General features: G+C 44.6%; 1 protein-coding gene across 8 annotated transcripts in view; it reads left to right on the forward strand.

Moving 5' to 3' along the window:
- LOC119172058 (putative RNA-binding protein EEED8.10) overlaps positions 1 to 17,284 on the forward strand; it is a 102,773-nt gene that overhangs the window by 10,890 nt on the left and 74,599 nt on the right. For all 8 annotated transcript variants that reach the window (XM_037423050.2, XM_037423058.2, XM_075889989.1 and 5 more), the window contains exons 6-9: positions 1,857 to 1,954; positions 11,403 to 11,443; positions 13,954 to 14,029; positions 16,950 to 17,117. In XM_037423050.2, coding sequence (XP_037278947.2) covers positions 1,857 to 1,954; positions 11,403 to 11,443; positions 13,954 to 14,029; positions 16,950 to 17,117 — 383 coding nt within the window. The remainder of the gene's footprint in view (positions 1 to 1,856; positions 1,955 to 11,402; positions 11,444 to 13,953; positions 14,030 to 16,949; positions 17,118 to 17,284) is intronic.

The following is a 17,284-nucleotide window of genomic DNA, read 5'->3' on the forward strand; positions in this document are numbered from 1 at the left end:
AAAAGAAAAAAAAAGGCTGTCGGCTAAAGAGTTTCGCGACCGTAGAGTGATCGTCGTTGCAGAAGTAAGTTGAATGGTTCATCAAATCCATACATACACCAGCCTCGAGTTATTGAGTGGCGATAGATGAACGCTGCCTAATCAACAAATGCTGATGTTTGCGCTCTGTTCTCACGCGAGCATAGCAAGGTGCTCACGTGGCGGCACGTTTTTCGATTGCGCCTCCCCGTTTGCATGTTGCTGTTTCTTTTGTCATAAACATAACCGCATGTACGTGAGCGTGGACGTAATACTAAAAATTTAGTCGCTGCATGTGGACTGTCATCGAGAGGGAGCCGCATTCGAATTCATCTACACGAACTGATGCCTTGATCTTGTTCAGTAGCAAATATGCGTGATGAAATCTCACAGTGGCAGAGGCCAAAATGAAGGATGAAAGTGCAGTGTACTCATTGCACTTTCATCCTTCATTGCAGTATGAGCAGAGTTGACAAGAATTGTCATTCGTTCATTCGCATTCTCTCTTCTCTCATCGTGGTGAAAGCGCTGGATGCTAAGCAAGGAGGGATGGCTGGGACAAAGAAATGACGTCACGCGCACCTCGTGAGCCTGAGAACTTTCTTTTTTTCCCCGTCAAACATGTGGCTTTTTCCGTGTGATCGCTCCCGCGGCGATCTCTGTAACAACCAAGTGTGCCATGTTCAAATCATCATCATCATCAGCCTGACTACTTTCACTGCAGGACAAAAGCCTCTCCCATGTTCCGCCAGTTAACCCGGTCCTGTGCTTGCGGCTGCCAATTTATACCCGCAAACTTTTTAAGCTCATCTGCCCACCTAATCTTCTGTCTCCCCCTAACCCGCTTGCCTTCTCTGGGAATCCAGTTAGCTCAAATCAGCCAATGGCTAAATGATGGCCTTCTACACGATTTTGAGTGTCTTTTGTCATTTCTTGAGAGAAGAGAAAGCAATTTTAGATTACTTTGATAATTTATTGTTAATTCCAGGCCGTGTGCTGTACTATATTTGGCTTGCGTGTTCTCGGGAGCCTCTACTACCGATTGGCAACATTTTCTGACCATGCTCAAAAAGTGTTGCAGGGCCCCTCTCAATGCAGTTTTCTCAATACTGTTTTTTTAACACTATGCTCAGCTCGTGGAGCAGATATCTTAACAGCCGCTTCACAGACTTTCATTCCGTTTGTTTTGTAACGCTCCTTGAGCTGTGCTTTAGGGGGCTGCAATCTTAGTTCTTCATTTGACTCCCTAAAGAGTTGTTCATAGGGCTTCTTGCTCTAAGTGCAAGTGTGCTAACTGCAGTGTCGCTGGAGAAAATGTTAACTACAAGATTTAGTGTTGCAAAAAAATTATTTTGTAAACGCAGCCCCCTTCAGCATACATTTGGCTGTGCGTACAGTAATTACCAACTGTTCCTGTCATTTTATAAATCATCCAGCTCCTCCACGAGGCTCAATAATGAAATAGTTTGTCTATCATTAAGTTTTTGTGGTATAACCTCGAAATTTTTATGAGAGCACCGTGAGGCTATTCTTAGTCTGTGTCAATTTGGATCAATATCTAACCAAAAACAAGAAATTTCGTTTCCAAAGGTACGTCCCTCCTTAAACCCTAAACTTCTTTATTCTATGAATAGCCCCATTTCACCTCTTACAAACTCTTAAAAAACAGCTGGAAGCTGGAATGACTTTACTCAACATGCAGTGTTTCAGTTGTCTTTTTTTTTTTTCATGCTGATCTTCATTCGAGCACTTTCATGGGTTCCTCGTATGTTTGCAAGAGACGAGAACTTTATTGGTTTATTTTTTTTTTTCAACGAAACTATCCCATCCTTTCGCAGCGTCACGCTGCCCAAACCTAGAATACTTGGATGCCTCTGGTGTACAGCTGAGCAACACATCTGTTCTGGGCCTGGCTAACAAGTGTCCAAAGCTCAAGGTCAGCCTCCTGTTTTTACTATTAACCCTTTGTGGATTTATCTATATTTTTCACATAACATAAGATATGCCTGCCGAATGTTCGAATAACATGCCTAGAAATAGTATGAAGCAATTTTTGCCAAAATAATATTATTAGTTCATGAGAAAAAAGTGGGACGAATGTGTCCCATTGATCTATGACATATACAGTGAAACCTCGTTAAATCGTACACGCATAAACAGGAGTTTCGTTTTAAAAGTAGTGAAGTCGAATCCCCGACTCGGCGGCCATTGAACACAATGCATTTTGTATCTGCATGAGCCGTACCAGCTTTTCGCATATGTATCGGTTAATAAGTAGTTTTTCCAATTTTCATTGCGCACTCGCCGCGGCATGTCGTCCCCCACTCGGCGTCCCGACAGAACAGTAAGCCCCAGAGATCGAAACACGCCTCGCTTGTCTCTGTTGATGATGATGGCGGCTGTGTTGGTGAGCGCCATCTCTTGGATTTTTCTGCAACAAGAAGCACTCGGCCAGCTCGGCTTCTGGTGTTGTCCACGCGATGGCGCTTTGCACAAACACTCAAGCGCGGTGTGCGCTTGCTTTGCTTTCTTTGTTCCTTTGGCGCCATGCATAGGTGTTCTCTGGTTGATCCGTGCCGTACAGCTCTCGCGTAGTTTTTCACATGTTGTGTATGTGTGCTTGTGCTGCTTCGTACTTGCGTCATGCCGAAGCTGGGACAAAAGCATCGAGTGCTGAAAATACAGGAGAAATTGGACATAATGCGTGCTATTGAAAGTGGCACGAAAAAAATCGGCGCTGTCATGCGTAAAGGACCTGCCGTTAACCACGGTGTGTGGAATTTAGAATTCCATAGAGAAGTTGCTCGGCACTGCTGCTGCAACTGCGAAAAGGTGCCGGCTACACGGTTCGGCGTTTTCGAATGTAGAGAAGGCGCTGGTGAAGTGGCTAAAAGCTGCACGGTCAAAAAATCTGCCTATCAGCGGACCCCTGCTCGTGGAGAAGGCCCTGGTTTTTGCCTCGCAGCTCAACCATGACAACTTCGTGTGCAGCAATGGCTGGCTGGCCAGATTTAAGGCGAGGCACGGCATTACCACGAGGACTGTTTCAGGAGAAGGTGCTGCTGCTGACGTGGATGGCGCGAAGCAGTGGCAAAATGGTCAGCTGAAGAACATCTTGGAAGACCACGCACCTGATGACATCTTTAATATGGATGAATCGGCGCTATTCTTTAAGCTGCTACCAGACAAAATGCTCGTGTTCAAAGGCGAGACGTGCACCGGCAGCAAGCATGCAAAAGACAGAATATCAGTGGCGTTTTGCGTAAACATGACTGGAACCGACAAAACTCCGCTCCTCGTGATTGGAAAGTCGGCGAAGCCCAGATGTTTCAAAGGCACCCGGTTGCCATCAAGGGTCATCTATCGCAGCAACACCAAAGCATGTATGACGGCAAAACTCTTTGAGGAGTATGTGCGCCTCATCGATTGTCGTCGTTTTGCGGCTAAGAACAAAAGAGTTATTATTTTAGACAACGCTTCGGCTCACGTCGCCCTGGACAACCTAACGGCTGTGAAGTTGTTGTTTCTGCCACCAAACAGGACACCAATTGCCCAGCCCTTGGACCAAGGCATCATTCGAGCTGTAAAACAGCTCTACAAGAAGAAACTGCTGCGCAGATTTCTTCTCGTCATTGAATGTGGCAAATTATTCTCCATCGACCTGATTGGCGCGATTCACCTGCTCGAATACTCGTGGCGGCAGGTTGAAGCAACGACAGTTCAAAATTGCTTCCAGCGTGCTGGCTTCAGTGTGTGTGCGGGCGACGCAGATGACGCCAGTGACACCATCGACCAGACTTCGGACATCGTAGACGAAGCTTGCAAAACTCTGCTAGCTGAAGTGCTGGAGCGGCAGGGCGTTACGGAAAGCATTTCCTTCCCCGACTTCAGAGACTCAGACAGCAATGTGCAGACATCTCCGGACATGTCCGACGAAGCCATTGTTGCCTTGGTTGTCGAAGTGGTGCCGTATGATAGTGATGAGGACGACATGGAAAGCGACAACACGGGTGATCCAGGTCCGACAGTGGCCGAAGCTGCGCATTGCGTCAGCATCATGCGGGCATTTGTCGAGAAGAGGGGGCTGGCGGAAAAGCTGGCTCACAACATAAGTGAGTTTGTAACCGTTGTTGTTGCTGCTAGGCCGCCGCGTCGTCAAATGAAGATTACAGACTTTGTCACGCGAAGTTAATAAATTGCTGCACGTTTTTTGTTCTTTCATCGCACTCCCTGAAGGTTTCTTTTTTTGACAGGTAAGTGAGCGACCTGTCGCTATTTCGGTTAAGCAGTACTATCGTTTAGTACGTACTTTTTCTGAGCTCCGGCCAACTACGGTTTAACGAGGTTTCATTGTATTTTGAAAGCGTGGGGCAACATCTGTGCCATTGTCTTGTGAGCACGCCATGCTGTAATAATACTCTGGCCAAATTTTTTGCATGAAAAGGCTCAAAGCAAGTGGTACAGAGAGAGGGGCATTCAGAAACTGCGCTATAAAAAAAATATTCTACCATAAAAACTCGATTTTAGGTCAACCTCCGAAACTTTTAATCTCTATAAAAGAAATTTTTAAATATCCCAAAGTATTGCGGCAGAACCAGCTGCACTGGGGTGACATCTCCTTTTATTTGGACACTAATCTTACGTAGTTAAACGTCAGAAGGCCACAAAGTGCTGTTACTCGGACTCATTCGAACTTTTGTCCAACGACATCTGTTTTTCACTAGTACATACCAGAGTGCATCGTCCTCCGTTCCATCCAATGCATTACTGATGCAGCATTTGCGGAAAGACGAAAGTATGCCGCCTCAGCGAAAAGCTGTTCCGCTTAATAGGTCGAGGCACCCATGATGGTAATCCCTTGAATTCCCCTCGTGAGTCCAGAGTCATGCACTGTCTTGATAGCTTTCACGCGGATGTATTTCACTGTCATGGGTAGCGATCGGACATGGACATATTTCACTGTCATGGGCAGCTCTCGAACGAGTTTGGCGAGTAGCATTTCCAGTTCTAGGTGCACTGCAGTTCGTCCACAAAATGATGTTTTTTTTTTTTGGCTCCCCCAGTATCTTACCCTTTTCTCCAATGCACTGAATTACCGTTTTGCCACCAGGTTGCCGTGTGCTTCGGAATACTCGATAACGTTTTTCTTAAATCGCAAACTGCTGTCGACTGCCAGTCATTTCTAAAGGAAATGGAAAAAAGAAAACTGCAGACTGATAGCAGATAACAGAGACAAAATAGTGTTCCTAGAACAGTGAAGGTCTTGCCTAGCCTTGCCCACCGGTGCCAGCTGCTGATGCTCACGATGGCTTTGGAGGTTTTTGACTTTAGCTGCCCATTGTTGCGAGACTTCCACTTTTTATTCTGCCAATGACCGGTGGATAAGACGAGGGTAGACTTTTCGTTGCTTTTTTTTTTAATTTGACCTATTTTTTGATGTCTATGGGTAATTTCCAGCTGCTATAGTTGCGCTGTACCAGCAGCTCTGTCTGATTTTGTTGTATAACCAACCAATTCAGCTCCCTTTCATCTATTTTGTCACTGTAGATAAGGACGAGCACCTCAATTGTGCTCGAATTCTTGCTCATACAGTCGATCCCCGATATATCGAAGTCGAATAGGATTGCGAAATAGGTATATAAAAAATATGCATATTTTAGGCTTATAATAATGGATTGACTTCTTTTGCAAGCTAACGCAGTTTATTTCTAGTGAAAATAGTCTGTGGAATAGTCTTGCCCTTTGCATGTCGTCATGTTCATTAAGTCGTCCTCAATTATTGAGCATTGAAGCTTTCAAAATAAGCAAATTCAGAGCCACAACAGTGGTGATTGACAATGAGTGGTGATGCAAGCTCTGTAGTGCGGTAAAAACTTCTTAAAGGGCCACTCACCAGGTTTGACAATTTTTAGCTGGCAGCGCAATGGGTAGACGAAGCGATCATGATCACGTCTGCCAAAATTTGCAAGGCTACGCGCCGCGGAAATGGGTCAAATTTCAAGATGAACGCTGCTCCCCCTCCCCTCTGCCGGCGCATGCCTAGAGAATGAGGGCATGACATGGACGTATGAATGGCCCTACGTACACGGCAATGCGGTGACGTTGCTCATCTACATAGACAACTCTGCTCTGACGTTGCCTGCAGTATACCACGTGACATTGCAAAAATTGTTTAGCACATCATGCTTAGTTTATGTATTTGTTGCTTTAAGAGATTAATAAAACTTGAAATAATGAGACGCAATAAAAATTGTGTGCGTTTTTTTTTTTTTTTTTCATTTTTTTCCTTCTGAAATTCTACGAGATGCGGGGCTAATGCGCCAGAGTTTCGCATGCGTTCGTGTCCCTGTGGTCAGTGCATTGAGCAGACGACCGCCGTGGAACGCTCCTACGCGTTCGTGCACTCATTGTGCTCGTCTATTCTACCGCGTCTAAGCCAGCGTTTCCAAACCATCCTGCAGAAACGGGCAGAAAACCACAAAATGATGCTGGTCAATAAAGCAACGATGCCCGCGTGCTCAGGGGTTGGACTTGTTTGGGCACATCATGCGCACGTCACCTCTTGGTTGGACGCCGGAAAGGGTGGGAAAGAGCTTTGGCTTGCGAAGGCTACGGGGAGGAGCGGCAAAGGTTTCGAGCTCGCCTCCTCTCATCCTCGTTTCGCGCCGCTTCAAAAAACCTGTTTTCTCCGCTCGGGATGAACAGATTCGAAAAATTTTTGGGGCAAAATGTTCCTCATCAGACATTCGACAACTTCCACCGTCTCACTAAAATTCGGTTTGGGGCCTGGTGAGTGGCCCTTTAAGCAGTGGCGTTAGGGTCTTCATAACCGCATAGGTCCACCTTCGCGGCACCGCAAATGTCAGCAGCATCGATGTGGTCAGAAACAACGGCCTCGTCATCTGCACACAGGAAGTCATTTTCTGTACTCTCGTTCGAGGTGGCGACTGGAAATGCTAGTAAGTAGCAAATATCACTGAGGCACCGTACGCCATTGTCAGCTAAGATGACTGGGATGTGGAGTGCGTGTTCACATCTGTGTTTCAAGAAAGTGTGTGGAGCAAAAATATAGCGGCAAAGTGCTCGCACGATACTGCATAAACAGCGATGGCATTGAAGATGTCAAGTGCAAGAGCATGAAGACGTGCGGTGCGACATCAATAAGATGACAGAGAAAATATCTTTTGCTCAACAAACACAGGAGGTTTCAGGGACCAATTGCTGCTTAATGCGATACCTCATCAACCTTCAATGAGAAACTGACAAGTGGACCAGAGTTCAAGGGAGATCCTGAGCCTGCAGAAGAGCAGGGGAGTGAAAAGAGGCGGTAACCGGACCAGGCACTGAAGATGGGCCGTCGGGTTGCGGACCGAAGCCACAGAGACTTCAACTGTCTGGGGCCTATTGCCGTTTCGTTTCCGCTCGAGAGGACCGTAGACATCCGGTCGTGAACTCCTGCCCAGGGCTTGTGAACTTCAGTGCGGACAGGCAAGAAGTGCCAGCATTTGGGCTTCGGGCCCGAGTTGTGCATCAAGCTGCCTGGCCAGGTTTCCCAGGATTATTTCCCTGGATTATGAACGACCCACCTCTCAGTCACTGTTCTCTCGTCGTCACCTGCCAGCCTGCGTCCTAAAGCAGGAGTCACCGCGTTCCTGTTTGTTAAACTACTTCAAGCCCTCAACAACACTAGGGGATCTGTAGCAGCAAGCGAAAAGCAAGGAAAAGCGTAGCCTCAGAGATGTATATTTTATAGTGAAAAATGTCAAAAGTACGTCTCTAAGTTGCGGATCTCAAAGGTCATGCTTTTTGGGCCCACATACCATCATGTGTGAGCAAACAAGGAAGGGAATACGCACATCGGGACGAGGCCACCGATTTCATGCGATTCATGTGATTTTGATGTTCTCGGCAATCGGCCTCTTTGGAAACACTGTGTCCATGCGTTGAAACTTGCAACAGATCGCACCTCACAAGCCATTGCGCTCACACTTCGCAACCAACGAATTACTCTGTATTTTCGTCACCTGCACGCAAGGAGGGATTGAAAGTTGTTACAATGTGGCGGAAAAATTAGCAATCTTTGTCCAAATAAATGCACTTTGCGTGTTTTGGCCTGGTGCAGCATTTGATAAATTAGATGTTATAAATTGGATGTACATATAAATAGGATAAAAAAAAGGACGAAAGGTATTTGGAGGCCCTTGTCTTTCAGAAAGCATTGTCTTTTGACTTAATATCGATCTGACTTGAAAAAAAAAAAAAAGAAACAAATTTCTTAGTGCCAGTTATGTGGTTAGGCTTAGCAAAGAACTGCATCATTGTTTTGTTCAAGTACACTTCAATTTTGTTGTTAGCCTATATACTGCTCCAGTTTTAAAATTATATATAAAGTTTCATGCTAAGAACTACTACTCTCAGAATTCAGAAATAAAAAGGAGAAACGTACCATAATTCTGGAACTTCGGCTATCTTACGCATGATGAAACATCATCACAGTAGACTCTTGTTAAACATAAACCGAAGAGACCAGGTAAATAAGCTTTTAACAGCAGTTATGTTTATTAAGAGGCGAACATTGATGAACAATACAGGTATGGCACCGATGATATCAGAGGCAGCTGTTTCATTTAAGCACCAGTATTGTTTAACAAATTTCTGTTTACTGAAAGTCTACTGTAGTGCAATGTAAACTTGTGAAATATTTTTTCTTGGTTTCTTGAATGTTTTCCTCACAGCGGCAGCAAGTCATAGCGCTCATAGCTATGTGCAGTGGCAAAGAAAGCTTTTACAAAGAAGGAAAAAGTGGGACATGTTCATTTCATCTTTCTCTAAGAATCAAACCAGGCTTCCACGAGTTATACCTGTGTCAAACAGTTTATTTTGAAAGGCCGTTGAAATGTCGCAGCTCAATCAACTCGATAGAGTTGTCGCACTGCAATGCGACAGTTTCAACGGCTGTTGAGTGGTTCAGGTGTTTCTCACAAAAGTAGTGTGGGGCTGCAAATGTTATTCTCGTTATTTTAAGTGAAATAAATAACTTTAAAAGTACACAAACAGCCATTATTTTATTTAAACATTTCAATAAGTTGTTTACACGTAATTATGAATGCATGTTGGGTTATCAAATTGTTGAGCAGTGAAACTGTGGCCGCGTTGCCATCATTTGTCAACGTTGGCACATTTGTGCTGTTTCCGGTTCTGTCACTCAGTAGACATAGAAATTTTAACGCAAGTGTGGGGCGCTCCGTTGACTCCATAGACTGTCACTTCAATGGTCTTCTAAATTGTTCGTGTGGCAGCTCGTGTTTGACAGTTGAGTCAATAGAACGTCGGCTCAACGGCCTTCCAAGCGCTCGTGTGACACGAGTGTTGCAGCTTGTGGTGGCGGAAACGGTGCGTTCGGGTCAGCGTAACTCGCGAAATGCCCACCGTAGGCAGCGTGCAGAAATGCAGATGGGCACAAACAAAGCCCTCAAGGGGGCAACAGTCACGCGCGTATTTTGTGTGGGTCGTTTTTCAATGACTTGTGCTCTCTTTCTTCTCTATATTGCGCGGTTGTCAGGGATCAGCTGTTGCTGATAATGCAAATCTGATCTTTTGTTGAAGTCACTTGTCATTTCAGGTTGACGCATTTCGTTGTTGCTTTTCATTGTTCCACCCGGGGTCGTCTTTGTTGCATTTCGAAGCTTGAGGGTGTTGGTTGGATTTCCGGCATGGAGGAAAGAAGAAACTGTTGGAAAGTAGCATTGGCAGTGCAATAACAAGAAACAAAGGAAGAAAAGCGGAAGATCAGGCATGTGCACGCCAAGCTTTGTTTGCCCCCATTCTCCCAATAAGCAAGGGGCTCCTCATTCTTTGAAGCATCTTTGCCTATAAAGCGCAGTTATTTATCAATCGTCGTAGCAGTTACACAACTGTGGTGCTGTGCTGCAATAATGAGGGTGCGGGTTCAATTTCCGGCCTTGGCTGCTGCGTTTCCAGGAGAGCAGATTGCAAGAATACTTATGTAGTTTGACTTAGTACTGCGTTTAAGAACCCCAGATTGTTAAGCCTAATATCAAGCAAGCCCCATGTCTCGCAATCCTGTTATGCTTTTGGCACATACCAGCGAATTCACTTTTTTCTAATCAATGTTGAACACTTATTTTGTTGTCATCTTGCTTTCTGGTATAATGTTTATGCACTGAATTCAATCCGGCTAAAGCTTACAGCATGAAGCAACTGAAAGTTGGCCATAGGAAAGAAGGTAGAGTGTCCCATAAAGTTTCATAAATATACACTAGAGGGAGCTCTGGTGCTAGTGTCTATGGGAGCTGCGACGCATGGCGCTTCAGCGAGCATGAGAATGATGGGCAGTACATGGGTTTGTCTAATCTCCGTACTTCTGGCTATGTCTGTGTTCGTGTGGCTTGAAGCTGTTTTCTCACGAAACAAAAATCGGCAAATGTTCAGCGGTTGCGCTTCACCACCTAATTTTTTTAGGCTTACCATTTCAGATCGGGTCGCGATTTCGTTGTTTTCTTTGAAACAAAACCGAAGCACAGCTATAAACGAAGCCACAAGTACGATTCGCCTTCCACAAGTACAAAGACTAGGCAAATCCGTGTACTACCAGTCATTCCCATTGTCTATGAATGATAGCAGCGCCAGAGTCTTCTCTAGTTCATTTTAGAACTCTATGGAATGGCCCTGATTGACAGTCTTGAAGCCAAGAACCTGAGAAGCGGAACATAATGGAGCTGTGAGTCGGAGCTTTGCGGAAGCCGTAAATACCAGCAATATACGAATATTTTAAGATTTCAAGCCAGTGCCTCCTTCAATTTTACTCAATGCGAAATTTCTGGCGAAACTGGGAAAATTCCTTCCTCTCTGCACCCTGTTCATGCACCACATCATGTGCAGCACTGGCAACCTTGAATCGACTCCAGACCCTTTAGTAGACTGGTAAGCCGCTGCTCATCATGTTGAGGTTATTAGGTTATGAGCACTAGCTTACAAAACTAACAGTAAGGCATGATTAAAAGCAGCACAAATAAATATGTCTGTTGAGCACCCCTGCTACTTGCAAGCATAGCTCTACACATAAAGCAAATATTTTCAAATCCTTGTAGAAAACCACGTGGTGTGCTTCTTTTAACAACAGATTGGACTGTACCTTAAATTTTTCTTTGCCATAGGCTTGAGCCCGAACTTTTTCTTTAAAAAAGTGACACGGACAGTCAAAGCAATTATATAATGCTGTTCAGACAAGAGCGCATTGAAGTATGCTTTCACTTGGTGTCAGAAAAAAAAAAGAGGATAGTTAGATGTCTGTGAATGTGCAGTCAATAATTGTTTTAGCATCGACCAACAGATCTTTTTTTTTTTGTTTTTGTTTGTTGCAGTATATTCGTCTGAAAGATTGCAGCAACGTTAAAGAAAAGAGGTGAGTTGCAGAGCATGGTTTAATAAAGCAGAAAGCTTTCTTTAAAGCACAAAAGTCATTGGATTTCACCTGTGTCCAGAAGTGTAACAAGTGTAATTTTATGGTCCTAGCTTTTATAAAACAAATCTTGTGCCAAGTTCTCATCTGAACGACAAGGGAAAAAGCTTTCATCTTATTTCACCATTTCTGAAAGATTTATCATTTTTTGGACCAACATTTGCCACACTTCACTCTGTAAACAAGCAACTTTTCACCAGTTCGAAAATGACAGAGATGAAATTTTCTATAGCTGAGAGGAGCTTGTCATAAGATTTTGAAGTTCCGAAAAAATTAAACTGAGAAAATTGCAGGGGAAAAAAACTAAGCATCATTGGTTGCTGATGAAATGTAGAATGCTGTTCAGGCTGAAATTGTGATCTAGGACGCCCAAAAATTTGAGATTGTAATCGGTAGCGGCAAATACTATTTTGGAAAGAGGACTTTTTTTTTTTTCTCACTCTTTTGGTTTCCACAAAGCACCTTGCTCCTTCCAACTTTTATAGCTTGGATATACCAATGCCTCCTAGAAAAATACTGTGCCTGGGACGTTGCAATTATAGGGACGCTGCCACATGTTTCCAGCGGGCGCTCTGTGGTGGCGCTAACGACTGTACTGCCGCAAAGTCCCTGAAAAAGAACTAAAGTAGCGCCGTTTGCGTCAATGTGCAGGCTCCTCTCCCCTCGTGTGCATAGCTGATAGTAAATGACGCTAGTTGAGAGGCTGTATGGCTCCTGGCCGCAGAGATGGGTGTGTGCTCATCTTTCCGTTAGAGCTCATTTGGGCGCTGCGGCTCTAGGCGATGCACCAAAAGAGGGATTGAGAAAGAAAAAATATAAAAAGTAGTGTTAAATACGATGATCTGACGTGCATATAAGCAAGTTGCATGCAGTGGCAAAAAACATCAACGCAAGCATGCAATACTCAACGCGATAGCCCACCGTTAGCGTGCAGACGCGCTCAGCGGTGACGCTCTCGATGGCAACGCCACTGCTGTCCGTGTAAACTCGGCGATGCTAAGAATCTGCAGCATGACGAACTAGCTTTTGTGAAGGTATCGCAAACGCCATATTGTTTGCCCACTTTCGCGAGCACGCGCTTCACGAACAGACGCCACCCACGTATCCTTTCAGCATAACCGAGGCACGGCCGCTTGATGAACCCACGGCGCAGCAGTGTCCGAGCTGCTCAAGCGTCTGGCATGTCCAGTGCGCCCGCGTGCTTTCGCGTTTGTAGTTTCCTGATGGACACTCTAGAGGCGCTGCTGTAGTTGCTGGGAGAGGAGGTAGAGGCAAAGGGGTGCGGTTGTTGCTACTTTAGTTTTTTTCAGGGACTTTATACTGACGGAGCCAGCGAGAGCGACGATGTCGGCAACATTGCGTCGATGCAGCGGCGCAGCTAGCTGCTTCGTGTAGGTAATTGGTCGCGCGTTCATGAATCGCCTTGGAAGAGTGTCCGTTTAACAAATGCCAGTCATTTCGTGGCAGAAAACTTGATTGCAGTTTAAGAGCTTTTCGCGACAGGGATTTTCTTTGAAGCAGCTTTGCGGCAGTGTTCCTGCCGGTTACCCCTTAGTGCACAACACAGCGTTACGTGTTGACGCCTGGTCATCTCTCAAAACCGCCTAGTCACTTAAATAGCTCTTTGAAGGTATGTGTAACTTTTTCCTGAGGTCGGCGAGCTTTGGGGCAAGCAGCCAAACTGGATTTCTCAGTGAGATTAACATACAGCTTGAAAACGCATCACTTTTTCTATGACAACATGAAATCAAGGCAAGAAAACCACACCAAGAATGGGCGTTGTAACTTCTTCTCATGGGTTTATTTCTCTCGATGTCTGTTTTTGCGCAGCATTGTCAACTCGTTGACGACGTCGCATTGCTAGTGCGTTCGAGATGTGTTTCGTCGCGCTCTAATTAGATCTATTCCTCCGTTACCTTCAACAACGCTTATCTTCTTCCCGCCGACGTGCGTCACGTCGTCTGCTTGAGTTACCGACGGCGCCGCTTCAGGTTGCAAGGAGTTGCCGCGAGAGGCTCTTGCAACTTTGCCGGGTCAACCAGGAGGAAAGGGGGAAAACGAGAATGTTAGGACAGCGCATTGGCGGCTCACATCGCAGGCATAGTCTTTTCTAAAAGGCATTGGATATGCTTTTGTCTTTTTGAAGTAAAGTATTTCAATCGTTGTTGGAAATGCTTTTATGTGAGCAAAGAACATTCATATTACTCTCGCATAATTGGTAGACCGCTTAAAAAGAAACAAAGAAAAGGCTGCAACGGCATTTTTGCGTGTACAATATGACACAACAAACTCAAAATTTGTTTTCGTGCCAGTCTACATAACTCTAAATATTAAAATGTTTAGCCAACTTAGAGGTTCATTACCTGAGGTGTACCACGAATTGCATGCAGTCGTCCGAAGCGCAACCCATTGCGTGTTTCTCTATCATTCCATGTGTGATGCTTCTCTTTCAGCCTCCGGAGGCTTCTTCAGCGCTGTAAGAGCTTGGAGCACTTCGATGTGGCTGGCATGTACCACTTCACCGGGGAGGTAAGCGAGCTCACATTTCATGCAGTAGCGCTTGTGAGAGGTGAACTGTACTGATGCCTACGTAGCCATGGAAACATCAAAGTTTATTCAGTAAATGCAAATAATAAAGTGTGTTCACAAGCACAGCGAGAGGAATGGATCAGATTTAGTGATTCGTTGCAGCTGTTTGACTTTAATAAAGCAAGTACTGTACCCAGTGCAGTAGTAGTTTTGTGATTGGCCTTAATATCGTATGTGTTGCATCAAGAAGGTCATTCTCGCTTATGCCACGCCACTGTGGACGGCAACGTACATAGTGCCGAAACACGGCTACACCTTTGGCTCGTCCAGTGTTCCTTGTTATGAATACATACAAATTGCAACGTTAAAGAACCCCTGGTGGTCGAAATTTTCAGGAGCCCTTCACTACGGCATCTCTCATGATCATATGATGGTTTTAGGACGTTAAACCCTACATCAATCAATCATAAAAATTGCAACAAAAAAAAACAAGTTGCAATAGTCTCTTCGTAAAAGAAATGCATACCCCCGAAAGATAAACGCACAATTCCCGGTTCATATTGACGGTGGACCAGCGACATGTCAAGCCAATGCATGTTGCATGAGCCACACTAAAGTAACAACAAGCAACTCCCATTACACTGTCACTAACATGGGACTGTTTTTATTACTGTGACAAGACTGCTGTTGACCAAATCGTGCATGTGTTATCGTTGGACAGGTCAAAAGACGGGAAATGAGTCTCCGATTGTTTCTTTGTTGGACACAACGTAATGAAGCCAAGGAAGCCATGAGCGGCAGCATTTGTAGTTCTTTGTAATTGCAGCTTTGTAATTGGAAAAAAAGTGGGCGATGTAATGATTTGTCATTGGCAGGGTCCGAACCTACAAACTTCGGAAAATGCGTCTGATGCTCTACCAATTGAGCTACCAGATCCGTCACATTCCTGTCCTTTTTATTGGGTGCATTTGTACCAGCGGCTTTCGTAACCACGACTTCAAGTGAGGAACACATTTTTTTTTTGCCAGCTGGTATCGCGTAGCACACAGGTAGTTTTATTATGAGCCGGCAGCTGTTCGTTAAACTCTCGCATGCTGCATGGACCCATCAAGTCTGCTGGGAAGAAATGCTCACTACGAAATAACGAAAAAAGAGGACTGAATCGCGAGCATTCTCGCTGCTGTATTGGATTGCGGTCGTTTCTCTTGCTGCTACGTCAGCTTAGCACTTCTTGGAGATCTGTGTGTCATGTCATGGTCTGTGTGTTGTGTCATGCTTAGTGCAAGGGCCTATTCAATAAAACCTCGTTAACCTGGATTTCGCGGGACCGGTGAAAATGTCTGGGTTAACCGTTCCTCCGAAACTCTGGTTCCGTCACCGGTTATGGCCAGCAGTACTTGAGCCTCCAAGCCCCTGCGATTGCGCGACTCAAAGCATGGAGTCCTGTTAGCCCTTTCTGGAATTGCCCAATTTATCCCTAAATTTCTCTGAATTAAAGAGCATTTGACATTATTGAAGTATGCACAGTTTTGCTGGGACGGCGAAGTCTGAGTTTACCGAATTTTCGAGTTGACGAGATACAGATAAACGAGGATATCGGTTATATTGAAGTAAATTAAAAATAGTCTAGCAGTAGATATAGTGTTAGAAATAAGCCTTTATAACAAATGCTCGGATGTAACCTATTTCCGTGTAATACCCGTGCTACATGGGCAGAGAAAATGGCATTTACCTCCTAATGCCTTCAGATTGAATGTCATTCGCGCAGTGCCACACGGATGAACGAAATGGCACTCGCCCAAATGCCATTCGTCACCTAATGCCATCGCTAGTACTCATTTGACTGAGAAATGCGTACTCTCGACGGTACAGCTGATGAAGTAATTGTGTAAAACAACATTGGATTCTACTGGAAGGAAACTTTTCGCATATTTTATTTACACTAATCACTTAAACAAGTGCTTAACAACTCATCTTCAGCTGGTAGACGCTGTAGAATAAATGCTTCAGGCGCCATTTTCTTTTTACGCTGCGGATCTGACTAGCATTGGCTTAAGTTGTTGCATGGCCGGTTGCAACATTGTGAAACGCAGTAACAAACGAAATCTAACAGCAGCGTAGTATGCTTATTTATGCACCTATTTATTATCTGATGTGTATGAAGCTTGTAAACGCTTGTTTATATTTTTATTGCTACTCACCCAATGCTCACGAGTAAGGTGCTGCGATGGACATCATCAAGTCAAATGTCATTCGCTTTAGACGTGTAGCAGCGCCGAAAAAAATGTCATTCAGGAACTGAATGCCTTCGCTACCGAATGTCATTTTCCATGTCTGTGTGGCACGAGTATTAGAAGCAACTTTGGCATAATGACGTTTGAGTGTATATGCTTAGCAGGTGTGCGCTTAGTTATCTTGAGAAGAACGTTTTCAACACCTTCCAAGTTACACAGATTTCTTCAGCTCGGTTCAGATTTTCAATATACATGTGGAAATGTCTATTGCGGGCTGCAGTTTTTATGGTCACTCTTGTTTTTGTCTTTTTTTTTCTGTTTTCAGAGTGATGCACCAGAATTGCTATTTCTCATATTGGCTTTAGTGTTTTAATAGCATGAACATTTATTTGCCTTTTGTCTCAAGTTTAGCCACTTGGCTAATTTAAAGCAACACTTGTGTAGTTTTCCCATAGCTATTGATCTGTCAGCAGCTATATTTTAATGATTGTTAAAAGTTTGTCAAAAGTGTAATCTTCCAAACAAAGCTCGTAACTTAGTTTAATTAATATAAATCAGGATCAGATCTCCTTTTTGGAGCGCTTCGCTTCTCTACAATCGCATTTTTCACGATGAACCACTTCGGTTTGTTGCGTGTAACTTGCTTGTCTGTATTGACTGTGCATGCGTGTGTTTTGTGTGTTCAGTGTTTCAACGTTCAAGGGCTGAGGCTTCGCCGCCTGGTGCTGCGTGACCTTTCGGGGCTGACAGTGAGGGGCACCTCGAGGATCGCCACCAAGTGCAGTTCTCTCACAGAGCTTGTACTTCACAACTGCTACACGATTGCAGACCACGAGCTTGAGTCCCTTTGCCAGGTACCTCTAGGCTTGTCACATTGCTTTTTTTTTCTTTCTTGAAGACTGGCAGTCTTTAACAATTTGTTCAAATGTATGTTCCTAACACTTTGCTAATGGGGACACATGGAAGTGGCTGATAGTTGCTCATAGCTGTATTGGTTCTGTCAAAGTTTGTTTGTACCCGC

Source organism: Rhipicephalus microplus, chromosome 3, assembly GCF_043290135.1.
Source record: "Rhipicephalus microplus isolate Deutch F79 chromosome 3, USDA_Rmic, whole genome shotgun sequence".
NCBI classification, from domain to species: Eukaryota; Metazoa; Arthropoda; class Arachnida; order Ixodida; family Ixodidae; genus Rhipicephalus; species Rhipicephalus microplus.